An 18712-nucleotide genomic window follows, 5' to 3' on the forward strand; every position below is an offset into this window, starting at 1 on the left:
TTCAAAAGAAAAAGAAAAGGATGTCAAACACCTATTTGAAATAGGACTCCCATGTCTGGAAGCACTCTTAAGTTTAGGTGATGGGAACTCCCATATTTTATTTCAAGAGTACAGTTTGAATGAAGAGAAAAAATAGGAGTGTCAAGTCAACAGATGAAAACATTTGCACGGCCCAAGCTAGGAAGGAGTGTGGTTTTGAGAGAAGTTTTATGAGACAAGCATTCAGCTGAAGGATCGGTTGACTGAGATTCACATCTTCCTTAAAAAGAAGGGATAGTGGATGTTCTTGAAAATTACCGTAGCAGTGTTGGTAACAAATATCTCTGAACATGTGTAGAGTTCACTGAGCCATAAACAGCCCACATACATCTAGATTTTAGTATTGGTATGGCCTTACCCCTGGGTGAAGACATTTCCACCCCCTCTGTCACAAAAGAGAAGCAGATCGTTAATTATTATATTTATTACAGTTGTAATTTTGCTGCAAAGGAGAAGGAAAGGTGTTGGTAGGGTTTTCTGCCTTATGTATTCCTGTACTTTGAATTTCAAGGGATGTGTTTAATGCTCACATATAGACAGCTAAATGTATAGGGCTGGTCCTGATGGAGCGATATTTGCATCTGATAACACGACATGGAATGGGTCTCAGTCTCTTCACCTCTCATTTTAGACTCAAGCATGAGCAAATTCATTTTTAAAATTCATTTTCAGAGTGGGACATACACGGATTTGATGGGAGAAAGATGATCTGAAGAGCTGCCCTAAAAATTTTATTTTCCCCCCTCTCCAAATATATATTTTGAAAAGGGCCCTTTTAGTTTTGAAGTTGTTTGCAAGGCATGGTGGCCAAATGGTTAGGCCTAGGGGCAGCAGCACTCACCCTAAATATGTTATCAAGAAACTTATGCATATACAGTTCCAAAGGAATAAAAATGCTGACAGGTTTATCCCAAAAGTATAAACATGTTCCTTTGCATAGGAGGAAAAACCTCTTGCACAAAGCCAATTTAGACAAAGGGGAAATCCAACTGGCTGTTTATTGCGTATTCATTCTGATTTGTACACAAAGATCCAGTGGTTATTACAAGCCAGTGGTTATTTTGCCACACTTTCTTTCCAGGGCAATTTGCTATTCCTTCTCTTCTTATCAGACTTTTTTTCAGTACAGAAAGTGAAAGACAATCGCACAGGACTTCAAGTGATGTCATATAACCTCTGCGCAAATTGTAAGTGAACAAATCAAGATTTCAACATTGCAGAGGGCTGGACTAGATGACATGGAGTCCCTTTCAACTCTATAATTCTGTGAGGAATGCTCAATAAAAACAACCCATGTGGAAGTGCCATAAGCTGTATTATGGAGGAATCTGCTTACGTTTTAAACGTTAAAAAAACAACAACACAATTTAAACTTAAACTTCGGTTCTGTGCACCAGAAATGTACTGGAAGAAGAAGAGTGGTACATTCTAGCTTTCTGTAGTCCTCAGTTTGGATTGTAGGAGGCTCAGAGTATATAAATAAAACTTTAGGCCTTAGAATCCAACTACATTTCTACATTCCCAGAAATGGAGGGAGCTTTTAAAGGCAACTTGTGATAATAATGGTCTCGGATAATAACGCAAAGCCAGAAATCCTGCTATTCATGCCCTCAAACCCCAGACATACCTAAAGTAGCTCTTTGCAATCCGTATGGTTTGCAGTTTTTGACACAGCACCCCTTTACTTGGCCTTATTTGTACTTCAACAATAGATGACGTTTTTCTTCTCGCTGTGGGGAAAAAACCAACCACCAACAACAGCATCCCCTGGCATCAAAACCACCTCAGTGTCACCAATTCCACACATGGGAGAGAATTGTGACATCAAGGGAGCGGAGATTCAGTCCTGTATCTCTTGTGGTGCTAACCGTGCAGCAAAACTACACTATGCGGCGGCGGGTGGCACAAGCTTCGCGTTCACGACCGCGGCGCTAGGTGAGGGGTAGAGAGGAGGAATCGGCGGGGAGCAGTTCATCCGAGGAGCTCTGGGTTTCGGATTCCTCCCTCAGATCGTTGACTGCTCCTGCAGGAAAGCATCGCCGCTGGGCCCCGAGCGCTCCGGTTCCGAGGCGAGGGCTGCCTCGCGCAACACAGCCATGTGCTCCTCTGCTGCAGACAGCGATTGGTCGATCCAGTCCATGCGGCTGGGAGAGTGGCAGGCGTTGCGGGTGATCAAGACCAGGTGGCTGACGGAAAGGAGCAGCGCAGTTGTCCTTCAAAAGGATGGAGACTGGTCAGAATAAGGAGGGAGCTGGACCCATCTCGCCAAATCCCCCCCTTCCCCTGCCCCCGGCACAGAAAAAGAATTGCTATTTGTTGTTTGTTCACGGGATTAAAAATAATTCAATACAGCGTGTTATGCGTTAAAGGAAAATCAAAAGAAAAGAAATTTAAAAGGAAATTATATGAAAATGATGTATCGCTGGTATTTAACTCTGAGAAGATTAGCAAAAATGTACAGTGGTACCTCAGGTTGCAGACGCCTCAGCTTACAGACGCTTCAGGTTACAGACTCCACTAACCTAGAAATAGTACCTCGGGTTAAGAACTTTGCTTCAGGATGAGAACAGAAATCGTGCGGTGGCAGCGCAGCGGCAGCGGGATGCCCCATTAGCTAAAGTGGTGCTTCAGGTTAAGAACAGTTTCAGGTTAAGAACGGACCTCCAGAACAAATTAAGTTCTTAACCCGAGGTACCATTGTACAGGACAAGTTCAAATGTTTGTTGGAAATGTAAGGCAAAGGAAGGCACCTTTTATCATATGTGGTGGAACTGTAAAGTAATAAAGGAATTCTAGGAAGTGATATACAATGAATTGAAAAAAATGTTTAAAATAACTTTTGTTAAAAAGCCAGAAGCCTTTTTGTTAGGAATCGTAGATGCAGAGATACCGAAGGAACTGAAAAGATTGTTTATGTATGCTACAACACCTGCAAGGATGCTTCTTGCCCAGAGTTAGAAAGATGGTAAGATACCTACCAGGGTAGACTGGCAGATGAAATTATTGGACTACGCAGAGATGGCAAGATTAACCGGGAAAATCAGAAACCAGGAGGATCAAAACTTCAGTAAAGAATGGGACAAAGTTACATTATATTTGAAAGACCACTGTAAACACTTGAACTCTTTGGCAGGTTTTAAATAACTCTTGCAATGTTGCACAGATTTGGGACACAATGGAGGACTGTCAATGGAGGACAGATTTGGGACACAATGGAGGAGCCAGTGTGGTGTAGTGGTTAAGAGCGGTAGCCTCGTAATCTGGTGAACCGGGTTCGCTTCCCCGCTCCTCCACATCCAGCTGCTGGGTGACCTTGGGCCAGTCACACTTCTCTGAAGTCTCTCAGCCCCACTCACCTCACAGAGTGTTTGTTGTGGGGGAGGAAGGGAAAGGAGAATGTTAGCCGCTTTGAGACTCCTGAAGGGGAGTGAAAGGCGGGATATCAAATCCAAACTCTTCTTCTTCTTCTTCTTCAATTAGATGGTCTTATAATATGCAATTTAAAAAGTTACTTAAAGAACCCACAGAGGGGAGGAGGGAAGTCTTGAGATTGGGAAGAATCTTGTGTTCTATTATTTGTGATTATGAGTGTGAATGAACTTGTAAAATCAATTTTTTTAAAAAATATTTTTTTAAAAAAATACAGTATAAATTCCAAAGCGATATACGACATAAAACCGAAACAATCAATTCATAATGATAAACACTATAACGGAAAACACTTATCATAATGATAAAACAAAACAAAAATACAATAAAGCCCATGGGATGAACTTTTGGTATGAATGTGGCTCAAGAAGGCAATTAGAGAATAAAAAGGTAAAGGTACCCCTGACCATTAGGTCCAGTCTTGGACGACTCTGGGGTTGCGGCGCTCATCTCGGTTTACTGGCCGAGGGAGCGGGCATTTGTCTACAGACAGTTTTTCAGGGTCATGTGGGCAGCATGACTAAGCTGCTTCTGGCGAACCAGAGCAGCGCACGAAAACGCCGTTTACCTTCCCGCCGGAGCGGTACCTATTTATCTACTAGCACTTTGACGTGCTTTCGAACTGCTAGGTGGGCAGGAGCAGGGACCGAGCAATGGGAGCTCACCCTGTTGCGGGGATTCGAACCGCCGACCTTCAGATTGGCAAGCCCTAGGTTCTGTGGTTTAGACCTTTTAGAGAATAGCCTTTACCAAAGGTGTCATGGACTCTGAAGAAGCACAAACCCAGGACACAAGGGAGAAATGAGCTAAGAGGAAGGCACATTTGGCAAATCCTCACCATGATCAACTCCCACCCAAAAACCTATGTCTAGGGCTCCAATATGTCCCGGACTTTTTCTGAACATCTCTGGGTTTCGTCCTTCAAAAATGGCACCTAGGCAGAATTTCTGAAAAGCACTCAAAATGTCTGGCATCATTGCAGCCCGTATGGGAAGTGTTGGGGTTTTATTTTTGCACTTTTCCTTAAAAAATAGCTAAAAAACACAAAAAAGCAAAAAAAAAACCCTGAAACACCTCAACAACTTCTGTGTCCAGATTTTCACTTACAATAACCCGACCTATGTCCCCACTGTGGAAGGATGTGTGGATCCAGAATCGGCCTCCACAGTCACTTTCGGATTCACTGTTAAGACCGTTTTCATGGAAGGCATTCTTACTTGGCCACGATCGATCGCCAAAGAGGATGTATGACCATGTTGTACAATTCCTGTTATCCTCCACTGACAGCTCGCCTATCCAACATTGCCTACTCACCTGGCATCCAGGAGTTTGGGATCCAGTGGTGGGTACATGGATCGGACCACATCATCGACCCTGGGAGAAAAAAGAAACCCAATAGCCTATTGGGAAGAGATGGCTCTTTCAAGGCCCTTTGTAACACAAGTGGTGTGTATTGGATTAATAAGAGCTACAGGCACATTAAGAAAGAGAGGAGTGTGAGAATAAACAATATACCCTAGCCCAATACAACTCATGTTGATGGGGAAGGAGTGGGCTGGAATAAAGGAGAATCTGCAGACTGATGTTACTGCTACTACTATTAATTTTTGTGGGAATGTTCAGGGATGCAGGAGAGGATATATTGTTTGATTACAGCCTTTCCAACTTGTGTTAACAAGTTCACAATTTAGCAGAGTAACATTCCCCTTTTTAAACTCACAGCGGATGCGTTTGCTCAGGCTCGCTAAAGCCTCTATAATAACTGTTCTGGTATTTCCCCCTTATTCCCTCATAAAAGATAAGACACGACACAGTCTTCTATAAAACTATAAAAAGAGTTTGCTCACATTCTGTTCACAATCGGATCCCAGAAGGCAGACTTAGCTTAGAAAAGTAACACACACCTGGAAACTATCTCATAAAGAGACAGTCCCTTTGTCCTCTCTTGGCTGGAGGCCAAGAGAGCATCTTTGGCTAAGCAGATGTTGCTTCTTCGATGCATGTAGTCAGAGAGAAAGAGAGATGGCTGCCCTGCCCTGTGCTTTTGTTGTTACCTGCACAGGTGAGGCCACACCCACCTCTAGTCACATGCAGAGAAAGTCTGTCCCAGCCCAGAAGGAAACAGGAAGTTTACCTGCTGGCTGGACAAACATCCCTCCCCATGTGTAAACATGTTCACTCTAGGAATGTTGTACTTGACTGCTCTTGTGTTTCACATCCCACAATTTTATTATTCATATGCCACCCCTCTGAGTGGGTTGTCCCAGCCGTTCTTGGGGGCTTCAAGCAAAATATAAAAACACCATCAAACATAAAAGCACTTCCGCAGTAGGTGTTCACTGAAATGGCCATAATTTGTTCACACTTTTCATGCGGCAGCTAACAACAACACAACAACAACAATTTATTTATTTATACCCCGCCCACCTGACTGGGTTTCCCCAGCCACTCTGGGCAGCTCCCAAAAATGTCAAACTGTGGGTCTCTTATGTTTCTCCCCCCCATGCTTTTTGCACTGCAGAAAATCAGATTATTTATTTATTTATTTTGCAACCCTGGATGGAAAGTCATTAGTTAGACCAGAGGTGGAGAACCTGTCATTGCACTCCTATTCCCATCTGTCCCAGCCAGCATGGCCAATGGTCAGGGAGGAGCAGAGTTCAGTCCAGGGGTGATTGAGAGTCCTGAATGGGGCAATTGTGCCCCTGAAGGACCAGGTGTGCAGCCTGGGAGTCATTTTGGACTGACAACTGTCCATGGAGGCGCAGGTCAATTCTGTCTCCAGGGCAGCTGTTTACCAGCTCCATCTGGTACGCAGGCTGAGACCCTACCTGCACACAGACTGTCTTGCCAGAGTGGTGCATGCTCTAGTTATCTCCTGCTTGGACTACTGCAATGTGCTCTACGTGGGGCTATCTTTGAAGGTGACCCAGAAACTACAATTAATCCAGAATGCGGCACCTATAATGGTGACTGGGAGTGGCCACCGGGACCATATAACACCGGTCCTTAAAGACCTACATTGGCTCCCAGTACATTTCTGAGCACAATTCAAAGTGTTGGTACTGACCTTTAAAGCCCTAAACGGCCTCAGCCCAGTACACCTGAAGGAGCGTCTCCACCCCCATTGTTTACAAATGCTGAAAATCACGTCTGCACAGATGCCGAAAATCGCACCTGCGCAGACGCGATCCAGCCCATGGAGCAATCTTCGTGGGAGTGAACCAGCCCAGGCGAGGTAAACCTTGCCAACCCCTGCTCTGCACCCTTGTTGTTGTCATGTGACAACACCTAGAGGGATGCAAAGCTTCCCTCGGCCTGCTCTACTGCTTCCCGACAGTGTGGCATCGCCCCCTGGCAACTCTCACCTGGGGCTGATCCGCTTGGCAACCACAATGATGTCGCTGAGGCTTGCCGGAGGCTTCATTTGGGCCCCTGAACCCATCGTCATGGCAACGAGCTTCTCGGTGAGGGTGTGGCAGATCTGTCCAAAGAGGGATGGTGTGAGTCAGGGCCTCTGAGCATAGCATCCTCACATTGCAGTCCCCACCCCACCCCACCCCCCAAAAAGGGATTTACCTTCAGGATAGCAATGCAATGGGAGACCAGGCCCCTGAAAGGAGGAATAAAGAGGGGGGAAACACAGCAGTGAGTTAGAGAAGCAATGAGGCATTTTAGCAGATACCACTGAAAGAGTCATCCAAGCTTCTGTAGTCAACGCAGAAAACGGAAAAATCACAGGACTGATTGCACACGTGATTATTGGTTAGGGAGCTGCATTGCAAAATTGGGAAGACTGCAAATTTTGAAAAATCTCATTGGTTCCCTGCTTCTAATGGCAAGGGGTATTTCTCAAAGTTCACCATTCATCTTCCTCTCATCAAAGCCAGCTATTCCACCCCCCACATGAAAAATTATAGAGCATTTTCCATGGGAAAAGTCTGGCTAGCCAGCTGCTCTGAGTTTCACACCCTGGTGCTAAACACTCAGATAGACTATAATCTCTGGTGTTGTATTAATTAATTACAGCGGCAAACGATCGCCAGTGTCGAAGCAATGATTCTTCAACATCAACTTCGCTGGACTGGTCATGTTGTGCGGATGCCTGATGATCGTCTTCCAAAGCAACTACTCTATTCCAAACTTAAAAATGGAAAGCGTAATGCTGGTGGTCTACAAAAGAGGTCTAAAGACTCTCTCAAGGCAAATCTTTAAAAATGTAGTGTAAACACTGACCACTGGGAAACACTGGCCTGTGAGCACTCCAGTTGGAGAACAGCCTTTACCAAAGGTGTCACGAACTTTGAAGACGCTCAAACTCAGGATGAAAGGGAGAAGCATGCTAAGAGGAAGGCATGTTTGGCAAACCCTCACCGTGATCAACTCCCGCCCGGAAACCTATTTTCCCACTGTGGAAAGACGTGTGGATCCAGAATTGGCCTCCACAGTCACTTACAGACTCACTGGTAAGACCGTGTTCATGGAAGACAATCTTGTTCGGCTACAAGTGATCACCAAAGAAGATGATGTCTGAAGTGGTTCTTAATACCTGTCACAATTCTGGGTGAATAAAAAAAATATCCCATGTTCCCCGTTTTATGCTGCCTGGGGAGACTTCGCTGCAAAACTTACGAAGCATCTTCAATCCAATCTGCGTTCTCCAGGATAGCCTCAATATGTGGGTTTGTTAGAACCACGTCATCCAATTCTAGTTCTGAAGGTTCAGACTGGGTTTCCATGGTGCCACTGAAGTCAACGATGGGCCTGTCGGGAAAGTTCAAAGGTGATCTGGGATTGAGATCAGCATTTTTTCCCTCTTCCTTTCTTTAAATAATTCTTATTAAATTTTCTGTTTTACAATTTCAAATACTCATTTCACATCCTTAAGATATCAATGACTTCCCTTCTTCTCTTTCCATGGTTCATTTTACATATCTTAAATCTTAAATATTTTAGAAAAACAATACCAATCGGTTTTCCATTATTGCATCCGTCAAAACTTATTTACACTGAAGAAGAAGAAGAAGAGTTTGGATTTGATATCCCGCTTTATCACTACCTGAAGGAGTCTCAAAGCGGCTAACATTCTCCTTTCCCTTCCTCCCCCACAACAAACACTCTGTGAGATGACTGGGGCTGAGAGACTTCAAAGAAGTGTGACTGGCCCAAGGTCACCCAGCAGCTGCATGTGGAGGAGCGGAGACGTGAACCCGGTTCCCCAGATTACGAGACTACCGCTCTTAACCACTACACCACACTGGCTCTCCATACTGGCTCTCACTGCTGAATTTTATCTTAATGCTGCCCGCGTTTTCAGCTGTACACAATTATTTTCCATATATTCAATATTTTTTCCCCATCCCGACACTCAATTTTGAGAGCACAGAGTTCTTCTGCATAACCCGGTGAATTAGAGACGGACGAGGAGGGGAACGTTATGTCGCATCCTCACAGTTTCTTTTTCAAAAATTTGCACGCTCACCTGGTATCATAATGGTTCGAGAAGTCCTTGGGCCGGCAATAACGTTGCCTGCACACCACAACCAGAGCCACGAAAGAAGCTAGGAAGATGGTCGCCAGCACCCCAATGGCCACAATCACAACCGTCTCCATTGCTGGCCCCTTGTACCCTCAGGGAAGAGGACACTTAGGACATAGGACACTTTAGGACACTTCAAAAGCGCTTCCACCTAGAATGAAAGGGAGCAAAAATGAGGGGATGAGCGGGACTGTCTCAAGTGGTATCTACCCATCTTCCACCGAGTCCTTGTGATGTGAGATATTTTTTACAAAACAAGAATCTGTGCTCAGGTTCTCTTGATATGTTAAAGGTAAAGGTAAAGGGACTCCTGACCATTAGGTCCAGTCGTGACCGACTCTGGGGTTGCGGCGCTCATCTCACTTTACTGGCCGAGGGAGCCAGCGTACAGCTTCCGGGTCATGTGGCCAGCATGACTAAGCCACTTCTGGCAAACCAGAGCAGTGCACGGAAACACCGTTTACCTTCCCGCCAGAGCGGTACCTATTTATCTACTTGCACTTTGACGTGCTTTCGAACTGCTAGGTTGGCAGGAGCAGGGACCGAGCAACGGGAGCTCACCCCGTTGTGGGGATTTGAACCACTGACCTTCTGATTGGCAAGTCCTAGGCTCTGCGGTTTAATGCACAGCGCCACCTGCGTCCCTCTTATATGTTAAGGCATGACTAATCCATATTCAGTGTTCCTGAGTTTGTGCACCTGCTTAATGCTTGTTAAGTGCTTGTTAAGGTGAAAATTCCACCGTGTTCAGCATCCTTTTCATGAATCCCTGCAGAACAGGCAGTTGGTGGTTCACCAGAAATTGGCCAATTGATGGATTGCAGAAATTGGCGGATTGCAGTCTACTTTCCTCCACTGCACTGTTACCTAACACCAATTGTTGCTCACTCCAGGTGTTTGGGGGTGTGTGTGTGTGTGTGTGTGTACACATGGGCAACAGACCTGTTTTTGCTCCACTTTAAATAGAATGGTGTACATGTTATCACATGCAATGGAACGCCAAAGAAAATACCATTTAATCCCTCCAGAAAAGAAGATATTGGAGCACCACAAATCATTTCCGCATGCCTGTGTACGTAAAATAGTAGATCTAGTTGAAAGGCAGCACATAGAGATCTGCATTGATCCTCAGGGACCCCCGAGTCTTATTTTTGTAACAAGGGTTAAGGGTGCCGATCTCACAAAGCACCCTGAACAAACTACAGTTCCCAGGATTCTTTGGGGAAAGCCATGTTTAAAAAAAGGTAAAGGTAAAGGACCCCTGGACAATTAAGTCCAGTCAAACGCAATTACAGTGGTACCTCGGGTTAAGAACTTAATTCGTTCTGGAGGTCCTTTCTTAACCTGAAACTGTTCTTAACCTGAAGCACCACTTTAGCTAATGGGGCTTCCTGCTGCCGCTGTGCCATCAGAGCACGATTTCTGTTCTCATCCTGAAACAAAGTTCATAACCCGAGGTACTATTTCTGGATTAGCGGAGTTACCTGAAGTGTAGGTAACCTGAAGCGTATGTAACCCGAGGTACCACTCTATGGGGTTGCGGCGCTCATCTTGCTTTCAGGCCAAGGGAGACGGCGTTTGTCCACAGACAGCTTTCCAGGTCATGTGGCCAGCATGACTAAACCGCTTCTGGTGCAACCGGACACCGTGACGGAAACCAGAGCACATGGAAACACCGTTTACCTTCCCACCGCAGCGGTACCTATTTATCTACTTGCGCTGGCGTGCTTTCGAACTGCTAGGTTGGCAGGAGCTGGGACAGAGCAACGGGAGCTCACGCCGTTGCAGGGATTCAAACCGCCGACCTTCTGATCGGCAAGCCCAAGAGGCTCAGTGGTTTAGACCACAGCGCCACCTGTGTCCCGATGGGGAAAGCCATGACAGTTAAAGCAACATGAGAACGCTTTCGATGTATGCTGAGGATGGGACCTAAACTGCTGTCCTAGTTGGCTTCTGTACATGGAACAAGCTGGAGCGACCCATGATCTTGTCCTTCATCTCTTGGGCCGGCTGTGTGTCTGCTCATTTTTTAAAAAATTACCCCCTTTACAGTGGTACCTCAGGTTAAGTACTTAATTCGATCTGGAGGTCCGTTCTTAACCTGCAACTGTTCTTAACCTGAAGCACCCCTTTAGCTAATGGGGCCTCCTGCTGCCGCCGTGCCGCCGTGCCGCCAGAGCACGATTTCTGTTCTCATCCTGAAGCAACGTTCTTAACCTGAAGCACTATTTCTGGGTTAGTGGAGTCTGTAACGTGAAGCGTATGTAACCTGAAGCGTATGTAACCCGAGGTACCACTGCATTTTTATTTCAATGGCTATTAGGCAGGCACGTTGATGGATTCTGAAACTGTCGGCCGGATTACACAAATCTGCCGAAATTCACCCAACTATTAAAAGGTGCAAGGCCCACCCCCCCTCTTTTTCACCTGGCCACCTGTGGGCCGATGCCTTGTGCGAACCCAAACGACAACCCCAAACAATGACGCTAAAGGGCTGATCTGGAAGAGGCGGTTGTGGCCAACGGCTCCTCCCTTGGCTAATATACAAAATGATGCACCTTCTGGAGCATGCAACTCGTGCCAACCCACCTGGGAAATTCAACGTGTCAACAGCAGGATGGGGCGGAGGGAAGAAGGGTCTCACCTGGCCTCCGCAGGATCACAGCCGCCGCCGGCGGGAGGAACTTCCGTGCGAGGAAAGCAATGGAGCAAACATCAGCGGCGCTGCTGACCTTTGCCCCCCGTCTTCCCGGCCCAAAGCAAACAGTGCAAGGAACGGAGAGAGTTTCCTTGGAAGCACTGCTGGCCTCACTAGGCCAGCCCAGTCGTCATCTTGAAGCAAGCGGGGATGGGGGTGTGTTGAGTGCTCACACAAGCTATGGGAAAATCTAGCCCCATTGTCGGGGAAAGTGAGGTGGCTGCCTCCAACATCAGGTGCCAGGAGGTGGGAGAAGCTGCAATCCCAGAAACTCCAAGTGCCCCAATTTTCCAGGGACAGTGACGGATTGACAGAAGCTTTCAGATTTGATCCTGGAATGTTTTGCTTTTCCTTGGGACGTCCCTATTTCCATAGGAGAAATGTTGGAGGGCATGCAATGCCCATCCAGTGGTACCTCGGGTTACATACGCTTCAGGTTACAGACGCTTCAGGTTACAGACTCCGCTAGCCCAGAAACATTACCTCAGGTTAAGAACTTTGCTTCAGGATGAGAACAGAAATCGTGCTCCGGCAGCGCGGCAGCAGCAGGAGGCCCCATTAGCTAAAGTGGTGCTTCAGGTTAAGAACAGTTTCAGGTTAAGAATGGACCTCCGGAACGAATTAAGTACTTAACCTAAGGTAGCACTGTATATTTAAAGCACACACACCCTGCGCACAAAGAATCCTGGAAACTGCCGTTTACCCCTTGCAGAGCTACAATTCCCAGCACCCTCAACGTACTACAGTTCCCAGGATTCTTGGAGGGAAACCATGTGGTTTAAATGCATGGTATGCGCTCGGTCTGTGCCAAAGAAAGATTCAACCGCCGCCAGTCTGATCGGCTTCTGTACACGGAAGCAAGGAGAGGCCCAGTCTTTTATTTACCAGCAGTAACAAAACTTCTTGGCCGGCTTTGGGGCTTTAAGGATTATGGGCACAGTTTGCAGGTACAGTAAGGCCCGCAACTTACGATCTGGGGATCACACTTAAAGCCAAAACAGCCTATAGTTACTGGGTTCAATGGTGGGTGGAATTGCCAAAGTCTTTTTCCTGGATGCCCAACCCCTTTTTATTTATTTATTGGCCAAGTTCATAAAGCTGAATGTGCACAAGTGACGCGTGTGTTAAGTTATGGGACTACTTTACAGTGCAAGAGGCCAGGATGTAACCTAACGTGTAGGGTATTTTGTTTGACCTTCTGTCTCTAGTCTAGAGCTTAACAGATTCCTAAAACACGCACTGAGAAAAGTCAGATATTTCAACCTATAGATAAATGGCACAAATCAGAACAAAATACACTTAAACTTCCATGTTTTGCTTCATTTATTCTGATTATAACAGAAAGGTGATTCGTTTGACCACTGGAAATTCTAAGCACCTCCACGACATCTGTCTCTGTGGCTATAATGAAGAGCTAGAAATTTACTTTATTTCCCAACATGTAAAAACAGGAGGATTTAAGCCTCTGCAGCTTGCGACGGATAGAACTTTTTCTTTTTTTCTCTTCCCTCTTTCTCTTTGCTTTGAAAATGGCCCTTTTGCTTATCTTTGTTTGTGGGTGCAGTTCCACCCACAAGAAATCCAGGGTAGTTCCGATAATAATAATCATGCTAATAATTTTATTATTTATGCCCCAGCCACTCTGGGCGGCTTCCAACACGCATTAAAAACACAGTAAAACATTCAACATTGAATAACTTCCCTATACAGGGCTGCCTTCAGATGTTGTCGAAAGGTTGTCTAGCCACTTATCTCCCTGAATTCACAATAATTTTATTATGATGAACTATTTTTAACTACCACCTTTCCCAAAGAGTTTAAGGGGAGGAAGAGATGAAAGGAAGGAAGGAAGCAAAGGAGCAGAGAGATCCACAGCTGCTGTTGCTGCTGTTACCTTTTCCTCCTCCTTACTCAGGAATTTTGCCTTAGCAAAAAAAAAAAAAAGAGTTATTCGCAGCAAACAGGGCCCCTTCAGAACTGCCTGTGGAATGTCTGGTTTTCTTTCTTGCTGCTGTTCTTTTAAAGAGGATTAATCACTAAACTCTGGCTGTTTCTCTTCCCCCGCAGTAAAAACAGCCACCACTTTTGAAGCAAGACCTCAACAACCACAAAACGCAACAGGGAAAAATAATAATTGCACCCTATAGAAAATGGGAGAACTGCCCCCCACTCACCCAGTGAACCAAACACGCCTTAAACCAGCAAGAGAGCGTGCAGAAACATTTCTTCTCTTTTCATTTACCTGCGGGAAGACTGGGGTAAAGTGTCCCCCTTGCCAAACGTCCACCAAGCGAAGACGGGCCTCTGGTCCCGGCCGCGCCAACCCTCTCTTTGACTCCTGGGGAACTAGGTCCTCCTGCTTGCATTCCTTAGCAGGATAATACTGAACAGATGCCAAATGGACAGAGGAGAGATTAGAAAGTGGGCTGGCCAAGCCAAGGGGATGGAGGTGGGATTTGGTGGTGGGGGCAAGCTCCGCAGGGATGCTGAGCTCACCCTTCCCTGTGGGAGAAAGTGCCCGAATGTAGTTGTCATGGACAAAACCACATCACTTTCTTTCTTTTTTTGAAACACAATAGGGATACATTTAAATTTGCAATTCGGTATAACGGGGCAGTACAGTGGTCCCTCGGGTTACAGACGCTTCAGGTTACAGACTCCGCTAACCCAGAAATAGTACCTCGGGTTAAGAACCTTGCTTCAGGATGAGAACAGAAATCGCACAGTGGCAGCGGGAGACCCCATTCGCTGAAGTGGTACCTCAGGTTAAGAACAGTTTCAGGTTAAGAACGGACCTCCATAACAAATTAAGTTCTTAACCCGAGGTACCACTGTACTTTAATGTATTTAATTTATGATTTTCAATTTTATACATTTCAATAATTTTATATTCATTTTAACATATCACAACTTGACTTGATGCCAGAGTGGTGCATGCTCTGGTTATCTCCCTCTTGGACTGCTGCAACGCGCTCTACATGGGGCTACCTTTGAAGGTGACCCAGAAATTGCAACTAATCCAGAATGCGGCAGCTAGACTGGTGACTGGGAGCAGCCACCAAGACCATATAACACCGGTCCTGAAAGACCTACATTGGCTCCCAGTACGTTTCCGAGCACAATTCAAAGTGTTGTGATGACCTTGAAAGCCCTAAATGGCCTCGGTCCAGTATACCTGAAGGAGCGTCTCCACCCCCATCACTCAGCCCAGACACTGAGGTCCATCTCCGAGGGCCTTCTGGTGGTTCCCTCATTGGAAGAAGTGAGGTCGCAGGGAACCAGGCAGAGGGCCTTCTCAGTGGTGGCGCCCGCCCTGTGGAATGCCCTCCCATCAGATGTCAAGGAAATAAACAACTACTGCATCTGATTTTCAGAAGACATCTGAAGGCAGCCCTGTTTAGGGAAGTGTTTAATGGTTGATGTTTTATCATGTTTTCAATATTGTCATGGACAAAACCACATCACTTTCTCCCTTTTTTTGAAACACAATAGGGATACATTTAAATTTGCAATTCGGTATAACAGGGACAGTACAGTGGTACCTCGGGTTACAGACGCTTCAGGTTACAGACACTTCAGGTTACAGACTCCGCTAACCCAGAAATAGTACCTTGGGTTAAGAACTTTGCTTCAGGATAAGAACAGAAATCGTGCTCTGGCGGCACGGCGGCAGCAGGAGGCCCCATTAGCTAAAGTGGTGCTTCAGGTTAAGAACGGACCTCCATAACAAATTAAGTTCTTAACCCGAGGTACCGCTGTACATTCTTCTTTCTTTGGCGATCACTCGTAGCCGAGTAAGATTGTTTTCCATAAACACGGTTTTAACGAGTCCGTAAGTGCCTGTGGAGGCCAATTCTGGACCCACACGTCCTTCCACAGTGGGGACATTGGTTTCCGGGTGGGAGTTGATCACGGTGTGGATTTGCCAAGCGTGCCTTCCGCTTAGCACGTTTCTCCCTTGTGTCCTGAGTTTGAGCGTCTTCAAAGTTTGTGACACATTTGGTAAGGGCTGTTCTCCAGTTGGAGCGTTCGCAGGCCAGTGTTTCCCAGTTGTCAGTTTTTACACTACATTTTATTAGATTTGCTTTGAGACAGCAGCAATTAAAATATATAAATTAGATCTTAACACACTAAAATATAACCTGAAGTTGTCTTTTAAAACCTTAATCATGATATCACAGCTTGTTCCCATATTTTATGGCGATCACACAGAATTTGGCCACCTTTAACGTGATCTCTGGATCTTAGTCCTCTACCAGAGATTTTAAACCTTGGAGTTTGGACCCATTTGAAGATTTTTGCATAGCAGGGGAGATAAATGCTGAGCGTATGTCCCCGTAGAAACAACGTCGTAACAAGGCATGAGAGACAGTTTCTACCTCCATCAAGCCGCAGGGACAGACTCTTTCCGTGTATGGTTTACCCTCAAATCTGCCCTGCAATAAGGCAGATGGCAGCACGTTGAATCTAGCCAGGGGTGAACGACCATCTGTATTTGGGTATTTGTAATTTTGTAATTTTGACAAATATATTGCTGGGGTAAACCCTCACCCATTGTCTTTTATTGCTGGGTGTTTATTCATCTCGCTCACATGGCAATGTACAGTGGTGCCTCGCAAGACGAAATTAATTCGTTCCGCAAGTCTCTTCATCTTGCGAGTTTTTTGTCTTGCGAAGCATGGTTTCCCATAGGAATGCATTGAAAATCAATTAATGCGTTCCTATGGAGACTGCCTTCTGAAGGCAGGCCGGGGGGAGAACGGCAAGCTCCGGGGACAGAGGTGAAGGGGCAGCGCTCCTTCGCCTCTTTCCTCGAACCTCTTCTGTAGGCAGGCGGGGGGAGAACGGCTTTTCTTCCCACCGCCAGCCTTCAGAAGGCTGTTCTGAAGGCTGGGGGTGGGAAGAAAAGCCCTTCTCCCCCCACCGGACTTCAAAAGAGCTTTGGGAAGTCCGGCGGGGGGCCAAGGGATTCCTTCCCAGCTGCCCGCCTTTAGAAGCGCTTGGGGAAAGCAGCGTGCTTCGCTGCTTTCCCCGAGCGCTTCTAAAGGCGGGCGGCTGGGAGGGAATCCCTTGGACCCCCGCCGGACTTCAAAAGAGCTTCGGGAAGTCTGGCGGGGGGCCAAGGGATTCCCTTGAAGTCCGCCTGTCCCAGAGATTTCCCTATGGGCTTTCGTCTTGCGAAGCAAGCCCATAGGGAAATTCGTTTTGCGAAGCGCCTCCAAAACGGAAAACCCTTTCGTCTAGCGGGTTTTCCGTCTTGCGAGGCGTTCGTCTTGCGGGGTACCACTGTACCGTATTTTTCGCTCTATAGGACACACTTTTCCCCCTCCAAAAATTAAGGGGAAATATGTGTGCGTCCTATGGAGCGAATGCAGGTTCCTTGGCTTCAGCGATAGCAACGCGAAGCCTCCGAAGCACAGAGGGAGCACTCCCTCCGTGCTCCGGAGGCTTCGCGTTGCTTTCGCTGAAGCCTGGAGAGCGAGAGGGGTCAGTGCACACCCTTCTTGCTCTCCAGGCTTCAGGGATAGCCGCCTGAAGCCTTCAGAGCGCAGCGCGAGTTCCCACTGCGTTCCGGAGGCTTCAGGTTCCTTTCGCTGAAGCCGGGAGAGCAAGACTCTTCTGGCTTCAGCAGAGAGGGAGAGCTGCGCAGCGCCCCTTCAGCCAAGCGGGAGGAAAAATGGAAGGGGCTCCGTTTCTCCTGCCACTTCGCTGAAGGGGCGCTGAGCAGAGAGGGGGAGGTTTTTCCCCCTTGTTCTCCCCCTCTAAAACAAGGTGCGTCCTATGGTCCGGTGCGTCCTATAGAGCAAAAAATACGGTAGTTCCACATCCCAATTTCTGACTTCCATGATTTTGTATGAGCAGGAACTGGTCTGTGACTGAAATAATAAATTCATCCATTCATTCATTCACATCACTTTGGCCTGCAAGCAGAGCCATCTTTCACATAGGGGTTAGTTGTGCATTGCGCCTGGGCGCCGGCCTCTCAGGGGCGCCCCAGGGAGTGGGGGAGCTGCGCGGCTTGGCTGGTGGCCTCCCCTTTCCCTGCACGCACGCCAGCTGTGCCCCGCCAACCATATGGCTGGCAGGGCGCAGCTTCCCTCCCAAATCTCTGTGGGGATTGCTCTCCTGCATCGACATGGGGGAGAGTTGCCCCCCCCCATGTCAGGCAGTGCACAGCTTTACTGCCCCCCAACTATGCATGGTAATTTGGGGGTGCTGGGCGGATATTTGCACCCCGGCGCCGCATCTGCTAAAGACGGCCCTGTCTGCTAGCCAGCTAACAGCTGGAGGAGACCCTTATCCCAGCGGGAACAGTTGCAACTCCTAACAGGATGCACGCAGAATGAGAGATGGGGCATTTAAATGGCAAAATGCAGCTCAAGGTCTGCGTGAAGCGATGCACGTTGGGGTAGGCTCCATGTGTAGCAACTGGGAAAGGCAAATTCCACATTAGGAAATGAGTGAAGAGAACTGAATCCCTAACTGGACTGTAGCCTCAGCCACAAGGAAGATCCTTGAAATATACTCAGAGTCAAGTGTGGATTTCATGCTCTTTACTCAGCTCATATTAGTGAGAATGGAAGTTCCCCCGAAATGTCTGCTTTATAGACGTTATTTACACAATGGGCCCCACGTGATTGGCTAATTCTGGGATTCTCCTGAAGGCCAATCAGGTTGCGGATTCGCTTCCACCTGGAGTTGGATTGGGTGGCTCCTGCGGACCAATCAGACTGCTGCATTCTGGATCCTATTGTTCTAGGACCAATCAGACTGCTGCATTCTGGATCCTATTGTTCTAGGACCAATCACTCTGTTGCATTCTGAATCCTATTGTTCTAGGACCAATCAGACTGCTGCCTTTTGGATCCTATTCAACTCAGTACATAACAATCCTATAATGCAAAAAAGCAAATCCAAAGGCAAATGCGTCTACACAGAATGCTTCATTTCTCAAAATGATGTCGTAACTTCCATCCTAAACACTCGACATAACACTTGTGCTTTCC

General features: G+C 46.8%; 1 protein-coding gene across 3 annotated transcripts; it reads right to left on the minus strand.

Annotated features, from left to right (window-relative positions):
* Positions 1 to 1018: 1018 nt before the first annotated feature.
* Positions 1019 to 14116, minus strand: TMEM98 (transmembrane protein 98). 3 transcript variants are annotated; one of them, XM_082195134.1, is made up of 7 exons: positions 13948 to 14116; positions 8951 to 9158; positions 8101 to 8232; positions 7048 to 7081; positions 6837 to 6952; positions 4783 to 4842; positions 1019 to 2252 (listed from the first exon to the last, which is right to left on the minus strand). In XM_082195134.1, exons 2-7 carry the CDS (start codon positions 9079 to 9081, stop codon positions 2045 to 2047), a joined length of 681 nt encoding a protein of 226 aa, XP_082051260.1. In that variant the 5' UTR covers positions 9082 to 9158; positions 13948 to 14116; the 3' UTR covers positions 1019 to 2044. The 3 variants fall into 3 exon arrangements, with proteins under 3 accessions (XP_082051260.1, XP_082051262.1, XP_082051261.1); XM_082195136.1 differs by lacking the exon at positions 13948 to 14116 and adding an exon at positions 11652 to 11746; XM_082195135.1 differs by lacking the exon at positions 13948 to 14116 and adding an exon at positions 11597 to 11692.
* Positions 14117 to 18712: the final 4596 nt, after the last annotated feature.

This window comes from Podarcis vaucheri, assembly GCF_965113315.1.
Source record: "Podarcis vaucheri genome assembly, chromosome: 13".
Classification (NCBI taxonomy): domain Eukaryota; kingdom Metazoa; phylum Chordata; class Lepidosauria; order Squamata; family Lacertidae; genus Podarcis; species Podarcis vaucheri.